The 16495-nt window shown below is 34.1% G+C and overlaps 1 protein-coding gene across 3 annotated transcripts in view; it reads right to left on the bottom strand.

Annotated features, from left to right (window-relative positions):
• The window catches only part of PPFIBP1_1 (Liprin-beta-1), an 85901-nt gene that overhangs the window by 13335 nt on the left and 56071 nt on the right, over window positions 1-16495 (bottom strand). For 2 of the 3 annotated variants that reach the window (XM_051212866.1, XM_051212867.1), the window contains 7 exons: window positions 15533-15671; window positions 12351-12513; window positions 10047-10135; window positions 9284-9407; window positions 7942-8249; window positions 2301-2489; window positions 861-1004 (listed from right to left, as the gene is read on the bottom strand). In XM_051212866.1, the coding sequence (XP_051068788.1) occupies window positions 861-1004; window positions 2301-2489; window positions 7942-8249; window positions 9284-9407; window positions 10047-10135; window positions 12351-12513; window positions 15533-15671 (1156 nt within the window). Of the gene's footprint in view, window positions 1-860; window positions 2490-7941; window positions 8250-9283; window positions 9408-10046; window positions 10136-12350; window positions 12514-15532; window positions 15672-16495 lie in introns of all 3 variants that reach the window. The other variant, XM_051212864.1, reaches the window with a different exon arrangement.

The raw sequence follows: 16495 nt of genomic DNA, 5'->3' as shown, positions 1-16495 counted from the left end.
GGGATCAAACGGATGATCGAGTAATTCATTTTTATTGATTTGTGACATATGTATTTTGGTGACATTAATAAATAGATTCTCATGATAATTTATAGAAGGGTTGATTCAGTATGACATTAATTTGTATTGTTCACATAATATTAATGAAGAAACTGGTCGGTTACACTAATAATGTAAAACAAATATTTACATAAATGAAGTTATTCAAATATTCTTTTGGAATCTAATATTTGGATGGTAAAGTTCATTTTTGTTTTCCCTCTGTATTTCATGGGTTTAGTTGTATTGCGTTTGTGTAGGGTTAAGTGAATACAAGAATTACGTTTTCTGTAGTACATCAGCGGTGGGTTTGAAATTCAATAGTGTATACATTTGGTAATTAATAACAGTGTCAGTAGAAAATGAGAAACACTTTCACTTGTCAACAGCCTATTCGGGATATATACAAACTAGTGATAAAGTGAATGTCATTTTTTTTGAGAAAATATCTATGTATCTGTTCAGCTTCATACAGGTTTGAGAAAACACTGTTCATCCCTCCTACCTACAAATAATTCTCTAAGGTCAAATATTTATTTACCCAACTCCTTCGCCAGGTACAAATTAGTGTTCGTGGCTTCAGGTTACACTCTTAACGTGGAGTTTAGTGACACTTTAAGGTTACTCAGATCGAAACAGTTTGGGCGTAATTCAAACATGCCAATTAATAGTTGTTAATCAAAAACCTTGCCCACTGAACCATCAGTCCACCTTAAAAATATAAGTGTTTGAATGGAACACACATGACATTTAAAATGTAAACATAATGTTTATTATCGAGTACATGTACAGAACAAATTAATTGTGATAGTAAAACTTACAAAGATACTCGTATGACTGGCATCGATTTCAATAGGACAAACAAGATCAGGATTTGCATCATCATCACCAACACCACTAACATGATTGTGATGGTTGGACTTGTGTCCACGGTTAGAATTGAAAATATTTTTCTTTTTCGTAAACTATTTATATTTTCAAAAGTGTTAGATAAAGGGATAAAGAGTTAAGCATTTTATTAAGATCACGAACCGAAATCCAAGTTAGACAATCAATGAGAAACAGGAAGCACTGGATAGGTGCTTTTTCCTAGTATGTTAGTCGTTACCAGTGTTTATCTGCAACTTTGTAACCAGGGATTGAACACAGTATGTCAGTCTCAAGCTCAAACGCTGAGCCTCCAGACTAGTGATCTAGAATACAGTGGTATACAAGTCTAACTCCAGTCATTAGCGATATTACTCAACCATGTTCCATTGTCTTCGGTGGGTACCTTACTCATACTGACAAGGTTGGACTCCACTGATTTACTCACCGATGACCATGTTTGAGAGAAATCTAAGTCTACTAGGTTTAATATTATGAGGTCAGGACTGATCAGTTTGAAGAGATGGGGACGATACTCTACACCACCGAATTGGAATCCAGTAATCCATATTTTGCAATTTCAAGTGGTTCATGAATATAAAAGCTTAACTATTTTCAAGTTCTTTATATATTACTTGTTTAACTTTAATCAAGGTTAAAATCTAAAGGTCATTACGACTTACTAAGTTTTCGAAAATTACATTCAAAGCTAGTTATCAACCAGCAGCATTTCATAGAGTAGATGGATTGTGGTTAGAATCTTGTCACATTGGAACTCGAACCCACTACCTTTCACTTCAGTCCATCTATTTTACAAGAATTTGTGACAAATCAGCTACACAGAGACAATCTACACAGGGTACAGATATAAAGAGAAAAACAGGACAAAACCCAGTCCTGAATCTTAGCGAGATGGTTTAAACTCGTATTTGAATGAAGTAGTTTCGTAATAGACTTTAAACTAGTTTCTTAATAACTGAGAAATTTAGTTCCTTCTATTCAAAGATTGGATAGTGAAATCAACCTCCATTTTATCATCAAATTAAATTATCACGATTTAGTTTGATAATTTCATGTAACTTGAGAATTGGGTAAATTGTTTATAGTAATACAAAAATACTATATGGATGGACCGTGGCTAAAAGTGGAATTCCGAACACGTGCTTCGTCCCACTTGGTATTTATCGACCGAAAGTAGCCTGGATCTCACTGCTAGTGACTTTCGATTTATGTAAATTTGCAAAAAATGGCTATATCGAGGCTCAGTTCCATGGCTTTCCCCACATAACCAAATAAAATCGATGAGAAAGCACAACTTCTCCAACATAAAAGTTTCCTAACTAAGTAATTATTTACTTTCTTTAAATTAACTAACAAGAAATGTATTCACTTACTTTGATTTTAGAATGTATTGTCAGTGGATTATTATTATTAGTGGTTTCGTTATGTTGTTTGCGCTTCCATATATCTAACCCAACAAGTTCAATAAATTTATTTGTTAAATGTCGTCTAACAAGTGATTTCACTGGAGGAATTCGCAAAATATCAGCTAAAAGATCTGGTGTAAAACGATCTTCTAGAATCTTTTAGAGTAAAAATAAGAAATAAGAGAATAGGATATAAATTAAACTAATATTGTGGTGTTATTAATAAATTAGACAACCGGTCATAAGCGTAACCATAAAAACTTTCAGCGCTAGGAGAGGGTCTCAATACATGGATTAACTGGGTATCGTCTAATATTACACTGGAATCACTAGCCGATATAAGTTAAACGAAATTGGGGACCTGGAAGCACTGAACGGTCTTTTCAGCTTAATATGAGACTCCTCCGTGATGCGCATCTATGACCGCAAAACCAGGAATCGAAATAAAGTTCTTCAGTCACGCATGGTAACGCCTAAGTGGTAGTGGAGTCGAAGATTTACACTGATAAGAAGCTCAATAGTAAGAAAAACAGATATTCAGTGGTTCCAGATTGACAGCGTTCATGTTACGTAGATAGTTTCATCATCTCAATGAAATTCAACAATTTCCACAACTCCATACTGGTAATTATCATCTAGTAGTCGTCTAATAGCTATACCTGTAGTCCTTCAAATGTTAATGTCGGTCCCAAGCCCGGATAGAGATTGAGGGTCGAACATGGTATCAGCAGCGCCATTCCGTAGAAAGCAATCTTGTTAACAAAACGACAACCAAGAAAAATAGTCTAAACCATTTAAACTCTGTCATGTGAGTTGAAGTATCTTCATTTACAAGAATTATGATACCTAAAAGTGAAAGCCGAAAGTCTTCGGAAGTTAAGAGGGCGATACTCCTACTAACAACCAGAGCAGCAATTGACATAGGTAAATGGTATGTCTGGACAATGTAGGAGACCGGGAGGAACAGTCAAATAGTTGTGGAAATAAAGAGATACAACATAGCAGTTCTCGAAACAAGTGAAACCCACCGGACTTAAGCTGGACAGAGAATATTAACTTCGGGAGAGGTGATTATGTACTCTGGTGGACACATCAATAATAGCAATGAAAACGATAGAGACCAGTTTTACGAGAGAATGTAGTCGATCGTAGAGAAGTGCTCAGGAAAGGACCTGATCATCCTGATAGGAGGCCTAAACGCCAAAGTCGGAATGGACAACACCGGGTATGAAGATATTATGGGTCTACATGGATAGACTAGGAGAAAGGAACGAGAATGTTAGGAGGTTTGAAAATTTATGTGCAATTAACAAAATGGCTATATGTGACACTATATTCTCCCCCCCACAAACACATAAACAGAACTACATGGGTTTCACCGGATCACACTACAGAGAAACAGTTAGATTACATTTGGATAACTTCAGATCACCACCTGGTGGTTGCTAAGATGAGACTGAAGCTAAAGAAGCACTGTACAACTGAAAAAAACAGCACTACAAATGTTTATTACAGCCTTCTTTCTAGATACTGAGAAACTCGACGAATTCAGGAGAGTTATCAGCAACAGGTTCCAAGTTTCACAAGATCTACTTAAAGAGGAAACTACCATGAAGGACAACTAGAAAGCGATCCAAGAAGCAGTAGTTTCGAAGAGTCAGGAAGTACTAGGCCGCAAGAAACATCATCATGAAGAATGGACCTCCACGTATACCATGGGCAAGATTTACGAAAGGAAGAACAAGAAAAAAACAATCAATAACAGCCGAACAAGAACAGAGGAAGTTGAGGCATAGACCGAATGCACAGAAGCAAGCAAGAGAGCGAAGAGGAGCACTAGAGTCGATAAGCAGAAATACGTTGATTTCATAATGACAGAGGAAAAGGTTGCAAAAGAAGGAAATATGATACAACGAAGAGGGTAACAGGTAAATATAGTAAACCAAAACGACCGGTCAGCAACAAAGAAGGCAAACGAATTAGTAAGATTGGAAAACAGCGGAACAGGTAGGCACAGCACTTTGAAAAACTCTTGAATAGACCAATTCCTATGAACCCACCAGACATCGGAGCTGCACCTACAGAACTTCCCATAAATCTTGCTCCATCAACAATCAAAGAAATAAGCATGGCCATTAAGTAAATCAGGAGTGGGAAAGAAGTGTTACCAGACAATATACTATCTGAAGCACCGAAGTCAGATATAGAAATAACTGAAAATATGCTCCATGCTCTGTTCAGGCAGATTAGATAGGAATAGCTAGTGCTGACTGACTGAAAAGAAGGACATTTCATCAAGATACCAAAGAAAAGAGATATGTGCAACTGCAAACACTATAGAGGCATCACACTACTATAAGTACCAGGCAAAGTTTTTAATGGAGTGTTGTTGAGCCGAACGAAAGATTCAGTAGACGCCCAACTTCAAGATCAACAGACTGGATTCCGTAAGAACCGGTTGTGCACAGATTAAATTGCGGCACCACGAATCATCGTCGAACAGTCAGTTGAATGAAATTCGCCGCTATAGACAACTTTCTTGACTATGGGAAAGCGTTAAACAGTGTGGATAGGAGAATTTTGTGGGACCTACTTCGACTTGATAGTGTATCTGAGATCGTCAGCATCATATTGAATTCACTACACTGCAAAGTGGTGAATGGAGAACAACTGACAGATGAATGCCAAGTGAGGACTGGTGTCAGACAATACTAATTACTCTCACCCTTTTTATTCTTTGTGGTAGTCGACTGGATTACGAAGACCTCCATATTTCAGGGGAAGCATAGAATACAATGGACAGGTTGGATGCAGCTAGACGGTTCGGACTTTGCAGATGACCTAGCTCTTCTCTCCCATACACACCAACAAATGTATGTGAAGACAGACAATGTAGTAGCAGCCTTTGCAGCAGCGGGCCTCAGCATACAAAAGGAAAAAAAGATCCTCAATTACAACACAGAGGGTACTAACCCAATCACACTTGATGGAGAAACTCTGAAAGAGGTGGAAAATTCCACGTACCTGGACAGCATCATCGATGAATAAGGAGGATCTGTCTCAGACGTAAAAGCAATTATTTGAAAAGCAAGGGCAGCCCAGGACGCAGTTGGCTGGAGAATCTTTATGGGCGTCCTATGCTTCCATGAGGGGTAACAGGCGTAAGTAAGTCGTCTAACAGCTAATCAGTGCTTTCCTTTACATATTGTGATGAAGAAAAACTTAAAGGTGGTGCTTATGAGATGATCATTGAAGATTAAACATTGTAATGCTTCTCAACAAGCGTTCGATCCCTTTAAACGACTAGTCCTTCATTTTTCACGGAAATACCGTTTTCTTTAAAGTCGTATTAAAAGATTTACACCGAGGTTTTAGAGGCATATAAGAAAATCTACTCTGCATTTTATTATGTAGTTGATTAAAGTGTATAAAATCAATACAAACTAAGAATTTAATCATTAACAAATGAATTCCTATAAAGTAAGCGCGTATACACTCATGAGAATTATTAAAAAATACCTTCAAATATTTAGTAGAGGACGAAGAGAAAAACTTATGTTTTTCAATTTATATGAATAAATATGAGAACTATTAAAGATCAATTTAAAATGAGATTTATTTAAACAATGCAAAACAACCTAAGCTTAATTAGTTTACTATAGTTTTTGATTATAGTTAGTAAGTTGACTGATGTACACTTTTATCTCATTTAGTACTTATCATCTGAATTTACCTACTTGTATCCAAGTGCTTAAATGTTCAAACTACGACTTGAACTTGTTATCTATTACTTCAAACACCAATGTGTTATTTACCAAAAGTTAATATGTTACTATGTTGCCACACAGCTTATTCAATGGATATTCGTTAGGATTTGTATTTTTCAATGGTTGATAATCAAAACTATATTGATCATTCCATTTTTGATATATAGGCTTCTTTCAAGATTGCCTCAGTATAACCATTGGTTATAAATTTCATTGTTAATGTTGGGGTGATCCAGAAAATTCCACGGAAAAAAACCAGAAGAGGCTCTAAAATTGCTGAGAAACATCTTATCCAATGAGCATTCAATAGAAGCTTTGTCAGAAACATTTAGAGAGTGAAAAGTTACATGTCGCGTTCCTCATTAGATGATTACCCATACTACTATAATGTTTAGTAACGTTCCAAAAATTTCCAGAAGCTCGGAGTCATCTAAAATACTATAAATACCCTAGATTTTTTATGCATGGCCGAACCTTGGGGTAAAGTATTTCTTCAATATTTCGCGCCTTTCCTCTCGTGTTCAAATCGTTGCGTAGGTTTAGCCTGATGGTTACTAGAAGAGCTTAAAGGTCGAATTTAGCGTTCAATTAGAAGACTTATTAGTTGACCATTATTCTAATGTATAATGCACTTGTAATTATCGACAGTACTGAGTCATTCACTTAAGCCCAACCCAATATTTAGTAAATAAACTGAATGGATTTACAGTTCAGAATAATAACAATGGAAAAATACAGCCCCTTGGAAATTACAAAAAACAATAGAAGTGTTTCGAGTTATGAATTCAACTGGTTCTCCGTATAATGAGTAAATATAAAAACGGGTGTGCACGACACCATAAATTCACAGATTCAGAAGTTATCGGATCAATATGAGGTACCACTTATGCGGTAAAGCATGCCTAGGAAGTTTGCATAGAAGTCAGTAAACTGAAGAAACATTGTCATTCATAGCTTTTACTGAAAACTAAGCTGTAGTAGTATTGTCCAGAATGACAATAGTGGGAGTTTTATAATTAAAACTATTCAGCTTAGAAAGTAGAAGATATGATCAGATGGATTATAGTAATAGGCAATAAAACATGTATGCCATATTCATAATGTAACATATTACTGTTTTTTAGGTGAGAAGAAATGTAGTAAATGTTTAAAAATGACCAATAGTAGTGTGGTGAGAGAAATACAGACGTTTTAACAACTATGTTACGAAGTTTTATTTTGGGGAACTGAGTAGTGAGTAATTAGTATAATACCACTAGTAATCACACACGAAACGGAAATTTTTACTGATATAGGAATAAATAAGAAGAGTCAGGGTGTCAAAGCAAAACAGGGCATCAGGCCACAAAGACAGTGACTATTAGATTGAACCATGTAGATGGGTAAGGCTACCTGGTCGAGGTCCGAGTGATTACCTTAACCAATGGTTAAAGACTTGAGATGGCATGACGCGAAATCATTCATGACGCAGATGCATTCACTCATTTTCCCTTAGGTATTAAATATTTACGTTAGCTTATAAAATTTTATTTTATTTCACTGACTCCTATTTTCTTCTCAAATCGTATCTTGGAAGCCAAAGCTTTTCTATTGCAACAATATAGTTATTACTTCTGCTACTCTGGGATTCGGTCTGACAACTTCATATCACTGTGCCAATGAGCTGTGGTAACTTGAACCTATGTACACACGTTCGAGGTTGCGTATGACCAACTGACTGACTGGTCAGACAGTTATCCAGTAACCTATGGTTTTCAATGGATGTCTAACTAAAACCACAACGATATTACAAATAACCTAAAATGAATCCAATGAATTTAGATGAAGATCACATCACCTACCATTAAAGCACCATGTACACCATTTCCGCATAATTCACTAGCATATTCAGGTAATTCGATACTTTGTAACCAATTCATTACTCGTTGTTGAGTCCAATAACAAATTTGTATTGGTAAATATGTTGAACAAATAAAATTAATATCAGAATTCATGGAATCTGGTTGTAAAGTAGAAATAGTATTCAAGCAAGACGTATGAACATGATTTCCATTATGTCCATTATTAGGTTTTATATTATCTTGAATATGATTTAACGATTGGATGGGAGAATGTAACATGTTTCTTTTACAAGGTAAATTTACTTCACCTGTATTAATTAAACCAAGTAAAAAATAACAATCTTAAGAATAATTCAACATAAAATAACAAACTATAAATACTATCAGTTTAATTTTAAAGAATATGTACAAAATGTCGAGTTCCATAAAGTCAGCAGCCTATACATATTTATTACTTATTTTCTTATAGTATCAATCAATCGACCAATCAGCCAGTCACAATAATCTCCACAACCCTATACTGATAATAACACTGGAAATACCATGAATATGTATTGGTTTAAGTTGTCATATATTATAGCAGTACAGTCAGAGAGAAAATTCACGAAATGAAAGTCGATGAGAAATTGAAATCGAACTGGGGTTGATAGCAATATACATTGAAGTAGAAAGTTCGACAAGACAAGCACTGTTCACAATGAAATATGTCAGAAAAGAGGATGAAGCTATTAAAATGGTAATAAACATAATCATAACAGATTTTTGGCATTGTTAGCTTTGAAATTCACACAAATATTCTGGTTTAATATATAGGTATCCTTATAATGTGTTAGACATGGCAGCAGGTCAACAGGGAAACGGAAGTGCCAAACAGAACCACTGTATATTACCTTCCAATACGAGACGAGTATGCATCCAGAAACTGTACTAAGGATTGAATATAAAGTTTTCAGGATTTAAGAAGAGGACAGCACAGTTTTACCTTTGAAACAATAATTGTGAGATGGAGAATATTTATAGTTGAGGGTGAGAATTCGGGAAGTATTGGTTTCTTTGATTTGGGTACTTCAGTATTGTCTTTCTAGACAATATGATTACGTTCCATAATTACGTTAGTAATATTATTTACTAAATAATTAGTTGAGAATGTCGGGTAATGAAAAAAAACTGAACAGGGTGAGAGAGAAACTCTCATCCGTTGAACAAATTTTTCGAAAGACAATTATGGTCTCTAGACTAATAAAATCTGTTGGTTGACGAATAGTACTGAATATCGGCAAAATATGTACTGATAAAACAATTTTGTTAAAAAATACGATTATATTATCAATACTTCACTTACATTGTTCCATCTGACTTCGGCATAAACGATTTCTGTCAAAATTAATATGTCTTAACATTTGTAATCCCCATCGTAAACTTAACATATGTAATTCACTAGACATTTTCAACACAGATAAATCATCCTGAAATCATAGGGAGAAAAGTGTTACCAAACTGCCATTTACGTAATTTTTATCAAGGAATAAGACTAGTTAGGGTACAAAGTTGAGAACCAGGATTTCTTACTAGTGTGTAGTCGTGAGCTCCAAAGGGATAGGACCCAGAGCCTTTGGGTTTCACGGAAAGGAAGTGACATTTAAACCACTGAGATGGATCCAGAAGAAAATCCATCAAATAAAATCACTGTATGTTTGTGTATACCGAGGCATGGTGGTAGACTCGGTGATTATAGACATATCTGATGCCTGTGTTCACAATTAATCTCAAGATCAGACGATAGGTGAGAAGTTACGCTCTGGGTATAATATTGGCGGTAGTTGACTAAGCGCCTCGTCAAGCCCTCAGCTTACATTTCCTTGTTTGGATCAGAAGGACAATCGTATATATCTACCTATGATTTATGTGCAACAGAACTTAAATCGTTAGTTATAGCAGCCTAGCCTTTTTCTTAATCTATGCATTTATATTACTGAATGGTTAAGCGTAAAGGAAGTGTATGTATCTGAAACCGACGTCATGGATTGTAAGTCGTTCACATACATACATATATAAAGTCATAGTCAAAGGCAAAAATACTAATATACATTTAATGTTAGACGTACCATAGTAAGTTGATCTAGCACATAAGGGTCAATGATGCAATTATCGAATTGTGGAATATAAGATGATAAACCCACATCATGTAACCAACCTATACAGTGAAAAAAATAACGAAGTGAATGATTTTTATTGACTGGAATTAATAGAATTTATGGTTGGACTATTGTTTATTTAAAAATAAAAGGTTTTAAAATGTCACGCGAAATTCACTCATATATATGGCTACAGAACATTTTTGAATCACAGAGGATGTCAGTTCCTGATGAAAATCCCAACCCTGATTCTTAATTCCAACCACTAATTCTAATTCTTAGCCTTGTTTTAAATTTTTTAGGTGGTTAGGATTCCTTAAGGTCACTTTGAGAATCTCTTAAGATCATCCATAAAATATAGTCTCTCCAAATTCACATCATTATTGATTAATATTTTTGATTACACTTTACTCATGACATTCTGTGACTCTGACAGTGATCTTCCCAAAGTAACACTAACTTTTAGACAATCGAAATACAGGTGATATAAATAAGTAATCCCTTATATACAAGGGACCTCAGCAATTCCCACGACGCGAAAGTAAGAACACAGAGACTGGTATAAGTGATGATTTATTAACCTCAAAACACGACGACGATGACCCTAGTAGAAAATACACTCAATTTATATATTGATTCATACACCCATTTTGATTAATAATTTGAATGAAATCACATATATATGAAAAATACTCAGAGTTATAACAAATCACAGACTGAGGATAGTTCATGTCAATGGAATACAAGAATATCGTATATTCTACAGAATGGAAATATCATACGAGAAAGGAAAGCAAATACTACATTGAGTAATCATTACATTGAATCAAAACGGAAGTAATCTTGAACAAAACTCATAATGAGTAAATCAATCGAAAATTGACTTTTCTTTCCATCATATCATGATGGATTCCTGGTCGTTTGGACTAAAAATTCTACAGTCAGCTCTACAATTTAAGACATCAAGAACATTAAGTTACATTCAAATTTCCAAAAATCAGGACACTTATGATTCAGTCTTTACATGTTTATCAGTTTTAAGCGTTTTAGTAATGAAATATTACTAGGTCTTATTTAGCTTTTAATAAAATATTCGCTATACACAATTAGATTTTGAATTTTTCGCAAAATTCCAATGGTCGCTATTTTGAATCTGATTGGTTCATCAGAGGAAATACTTTAACTAATGTATATTTAAACTAAAATCGGAATTTTCACATCATTAAAACAAAGGTAATAATTGATTTTAACTAAACAAAAAACACTAAGTTTTTTTTATTTTAAACAGTTGTGTGCGAACTAATTAGTGTGGGATAATGTACAGGGAAAGTAAAAATCGAAAGGTACTGATCCAGTAGGACTGACATATTGACCATTTGGTAGTTAATGGTTATTGTTCATTCAGTCAAATTGTAACAGCGTTTGGAAAATTATTCGAATGTTAAACGCTGCTCAATATATAAGATTGTTATTTAGTGTTGAGAGTTTTGTTAACTTATCAGGAAGTGGATTTCAATGCTATATATATAAAACAATCTCATGTACCGACATGGACCTGAATATAAGGACGATCACATGTGATTTTTCAAATTCTTCAACCTACTAAATATATACTAAACCATTTGAAAAGAAGATTTAAAAAATTACCACTAGTTATGTCAGTTGGGTAGATGTGATCTGGGGGAAAATCCGAATTTAACTTTTGGATGGTTAAAACACATCCGAAAATAGTGGGTCCAGTTCTGAGGTAACGGATGTTACTAATAGGTTACCAGTTTCACGAATTGAAGGGCTACCACTGAGTTATTCAGGTCGGGACAGACTAACATAAAGTTAGTTACTACTCAGTGATCAATCACTGCAAATACTTCTGATTTATAGGAGGTCAATTGCATCTCACATAGTTCAGTGGTAGTATCTCAGTCTGTAAAGCTGGCTCGCACTATCCACATCCCACGAAGAACATTAGTTCCTTTGAAACTGTAGGTATATCTTGCTGACGGGTACTAATTAGTATGAAAACTAAGTCAATGAGGGTTTCTCTATCAAATAATTTCAATTATTGAAACCATTATCTGGAACTGTGTTAGTTAACAAACGTAAAATAATTTCTTCACTACCACTAAAACAGATTTAACAGATGATAAAAAATAATGTACTATGAATATAAAATGACGAAATGTTAAAATTGCACTGACAAAAAGAATGAAAATACTATTCACAAACTATATATATCATAAATAAGTTCCATACAAAACTAACAATGATAATTACCCGGTATGTCGAAATTTTCCGGTGGTTCTATATTTCTATATAAACACCCATAATTGTAATTATTATTAATATTATTACTATTATTAGGATACTGGTCTTTCATACATAAACGTATATGGATTAACAATTTCTTCAAGTGTAACGGGTTACGTATACACATTAACTGAAAATCAATTGATAGGAAACAATTATTGAAAAAAGAAACGAAAAGAAAACGATAACATGGTAAGAATATGATGGATGTGCTAACTCTGGGGAATATTTTACGGAAGGTTATTTGTTTATATCTTTACCATATAATTACTAGATACTTGGACAATTGGACTACTCTTACATCAATCTAATTGTAAGATTTTTTTGACGCATAAACTGTTGTCCTACGTTTTATCTAATCAGTCCTCAACTACCTTAAGGCATCAACTTTGGTGGCTCCTCATGCCTTTATCGTCTGAGTGGCTTCCGTTATAGTTTTACAGTTATATAATATACCCTTGTGGGCCAGGGTAATTTTACATTGGTTTTCAGGAGAACCAGACACCATCCAGACTTTCACGTAAAAACCCAAACAGTACAGCTCAACCCCGTTTAGCAGAGGAACCAGACACCGTACAGGCTTTAACGCTACAATCTGAATAGTACAGCTTAATCCTGTGGCGCAACCACACAGGTACCAAGCACCCTGGTGGACCAGGGTGGCTTCCGAATCGGACATTATTTGTCTACTATTGGACTGGGTATAAAAAGTGTAGTGGTGGCAAGTTTATAACATGGTACCATTGTATCAAAGTTAGATGTAGTAAGACAAAATATGTTAGTACATTCCGAATCCTTGTTTACAGTCCTAGAGATTATGCAACTTAGTAACTTCAGTAGTTATGAGATATGACCCAAAATGAAATCTAGTTGCGATTTTACTTTAATCTTCTTCATCCAGGTAAAACGAATTCCGTGGCTGAAATAAAACTTTGTTGTTTGGGTTTTTAACTGAGTTTTATTGATGATCATATCATATCACTGTTTATTCACATCCATTGATTATAATATATTTTCATCTATTTATTCTTTCAAAATACCATTAGTTTATTTCTGCGGTGTATGCTTTTTTTAAATGTCATATTGTACCATAATTTATGTGTATTAGTTAAGTAAATAATGAATTTTTTAACGATCAGGACAATTATAACTCCTTGGATACTAATCAAAGTTACAATCAATAATAAAAAGTAATGTTCTGTTACGACATACTTATTACTCAATAACTTTGATTTTTACAAGTGAAGGAAACAACAAAAAACACAATGAAAATTGCGAAATAAAATGAATTTATTTAGTATTGGTGTACTCCAACTTTGTTGTATACGCTCTGATTAACATTTATTCATCAGTTAATCAATTGAATGATGGTATTCCATTCAGAAAATAATAGTCTACTAGTTTATGGTATCTACACGATTATACTTTTACGAACATCTGTTGGCGATTAAGTAAATAAATAGATAAGTAAATAAGAAAACGTCGATTATCGAATTGGGTTAAATAGACATGAAAAAAAAGAATAATGTAAGTTATTTATTAAATTGAACACAATCTCTTTTAAAATATGGTACCTTGATAAGTTATAGAAATAAGATAGCTAGGTGATAGGGGTTTGATTTGTATAGGGAACACTAGTCTCTTAAGACTCAAAGAGACGTCTACATATTGGACAGTAATTAGCATGAAGGTATCTTGTCAACTACATCTAATCAACTAACATATTAAAATAAAGCAAGTCATTATTAAGTTACTCAAACTGGTGACCACATTGTAACCTGATGGATAGAATCCGGTCACCGATAAAATACTAGACAAACAAGACAATAGCTACTAATCGCTGATCAATCGATAGCGAAACTAACAGAAACAAATATAAGCTGTAGTAGTTATAGTAGTATTAGTATTAGTAATAACCAGTATTATTTTCTGTCTAGTTTATAGCACTGATCAAATTTAAACAATCGAATTTGTAATGCTACTACTCGACTACATAGATTAATATTGTGGTATACTATATTTTGCTGCTATGTAGTTAAGCAACTTAATGTAAAACTTTATAGGTCAGGTAATAATGTATGTAGATCAGTCGTGAGAATGATAGATCGTGTTCGGTATAGCTTATTTGTTAAATTCTTAAACCATGATACATGAGATACAATAAGTTTTAATCGCTCACTGAACTTTACCTTTCTTATGAATGTATACAAATGTTGCTGCTTAAATGTTAATTAGCACGCTGAAAAGGTTAGGAAATAGTGGAAAAGGTATAAACACATGTTTGTTTATTCTTATTACTACCCTACCTAAGTTAAGAACTCACAGAAAACTTGGAAGTATTTAACAGATTTTTCATCGATTGTACATTGTCCATCCACGTTCTCACCAGGAATAAAACCCAGGAACTTCAGTCTTGCCAACAAGCGCCTACCCTCTAGACCACTAAAATTAGATCAATCCATAATATATGACAGCCATTTTTCCTTATCTTCGATGACCAACCTTCCATACCTGAAGGCATGCGATTAAATTCCTGATGAGGTTATGGCTTTTAACTGATAAGGAGTCCCATACTTCAATGAAACAATTAGTCGCTTGTTCACTTTTGAGTTACACCTCCGAGTAATATCAACCTATAGCGAATACCAGCTATAATCTCGTTATTTAAAATGTATACACAACTCTACGGTGGTTCAATTAAATATTTTGAAGACCGTTTCTTCTTTGAAATAATTACCTTTTATACTGTTTAAGTCTTTGAATAGAAGATATCAATAAAGTACAATTTTTTTATCCAATTAAATTTTATTATAACGGTTGAATTGACTCACCTAATGTAACATAGAATGCATACATCCTGATTGGTACAAGTTGAAGATCTAAGTGTTTCATTGGTCTATACATTTTTAAATGACTTTAAGCTTAAACTTTCAAAATATTCAAGTAATCAATTGCTGGTTTATAAATTTACGAATGAATGCTGTTAATCAGTATTTATACTAAGATTTATTAATTTTTATAAGATTTATTCAATTACAATTAACTTGAATGAAACGTAAAGATACTTTTTCATTTTCTCTATGAAAAAAAACATTGTCTTATAAAGTTATTTATGAATTATGTACCGTGTAAATTAGCTAACTGCTTACTTGTGCAAGTGATTTTTTGGATTCATTTATTAAATCTTGACCAGAAGTTAACCATCTTCGTGTATGTGATACTGTATAACCTAGACCAATTTTATATAACCATGCTGAAATCATATTTTTATCCCAAGTGATAAAATTTCTAAAATAAAAAAAGAAGGGGAAATTATAAATTAGATTAATTGATTTATTGGTATATTATTGAGTCAAAATAAGTCAATACATTATTTAAATTTGTCCCCAAATGCCCTGGCACGGCAGAGGGTGGGGAGAATCAGCTCTCCCTCTCCAAATGCTCTCAAGTGACCACGTGCAATCAATCACTGCCACACAAGTCCTACTCACTGCCCTCTTGCGGCATTACTGTTCTTTACGAAATTCAGAGGACGAAAAGCGAATGTTCGGCACTTTAGCCGGATTGGTGGATATAAAGGACCAACCTAGGGGAGTTGGAAAACCCTCATCTCTAACCAATGGTGTACGTGGGCTCCAGGATCCTAAAGGAACAAATGGCGTATGAACCAATCGTTGGTCACCGGCTACCATGGGACTGTGTCTCCTTACATTTCTTCACTGACTTATGGACTAGACCTTTAGGTCAAAGGCTTCGGGTGTGACCACCTAAGAAAACCACCTGCTTTGGTTTGGGCACCCGTATAGTATCCGAGGCCTCACACAAATCGAATGATTTATGTGGCGCATATCTATTCAGTGCCTCCCTGTACCAATGTTTGTGTTTAAATAAAATAAAAATTATTTAATTTACTGTATAATAATGAATACACATTGTGAGTGAGTTAACTTAAAATCATTGACAAAGAATGGCATGATTATTACGTTGGTTAAACACGAATATTTATTTTGGCATCATTTAACTAAAATTTTACATAGACATACTGGTATTATTCAGTTTTAATGTCTTTGACCAAGATTTCATGTTAATTAGATATTAGTAAGAAAAATAAG

This window comes from Schistosoma haematobium, chromosome 3 (assembly GCF_000699445.3).
Source record: "Schistosoma haematobium chromosome 3, whole genome shotgun sequence".
NCBI classification, from domain to species: Eukaryota; Metazoa; Platyhelminthes; class Trematoda; order Strigeidida; family Schistosomatidae; genus Schistosoma; species Schistosoma haematobium.
This window is presented reverse-complemented; position numbering and strand designations above follow the sequence as displayed.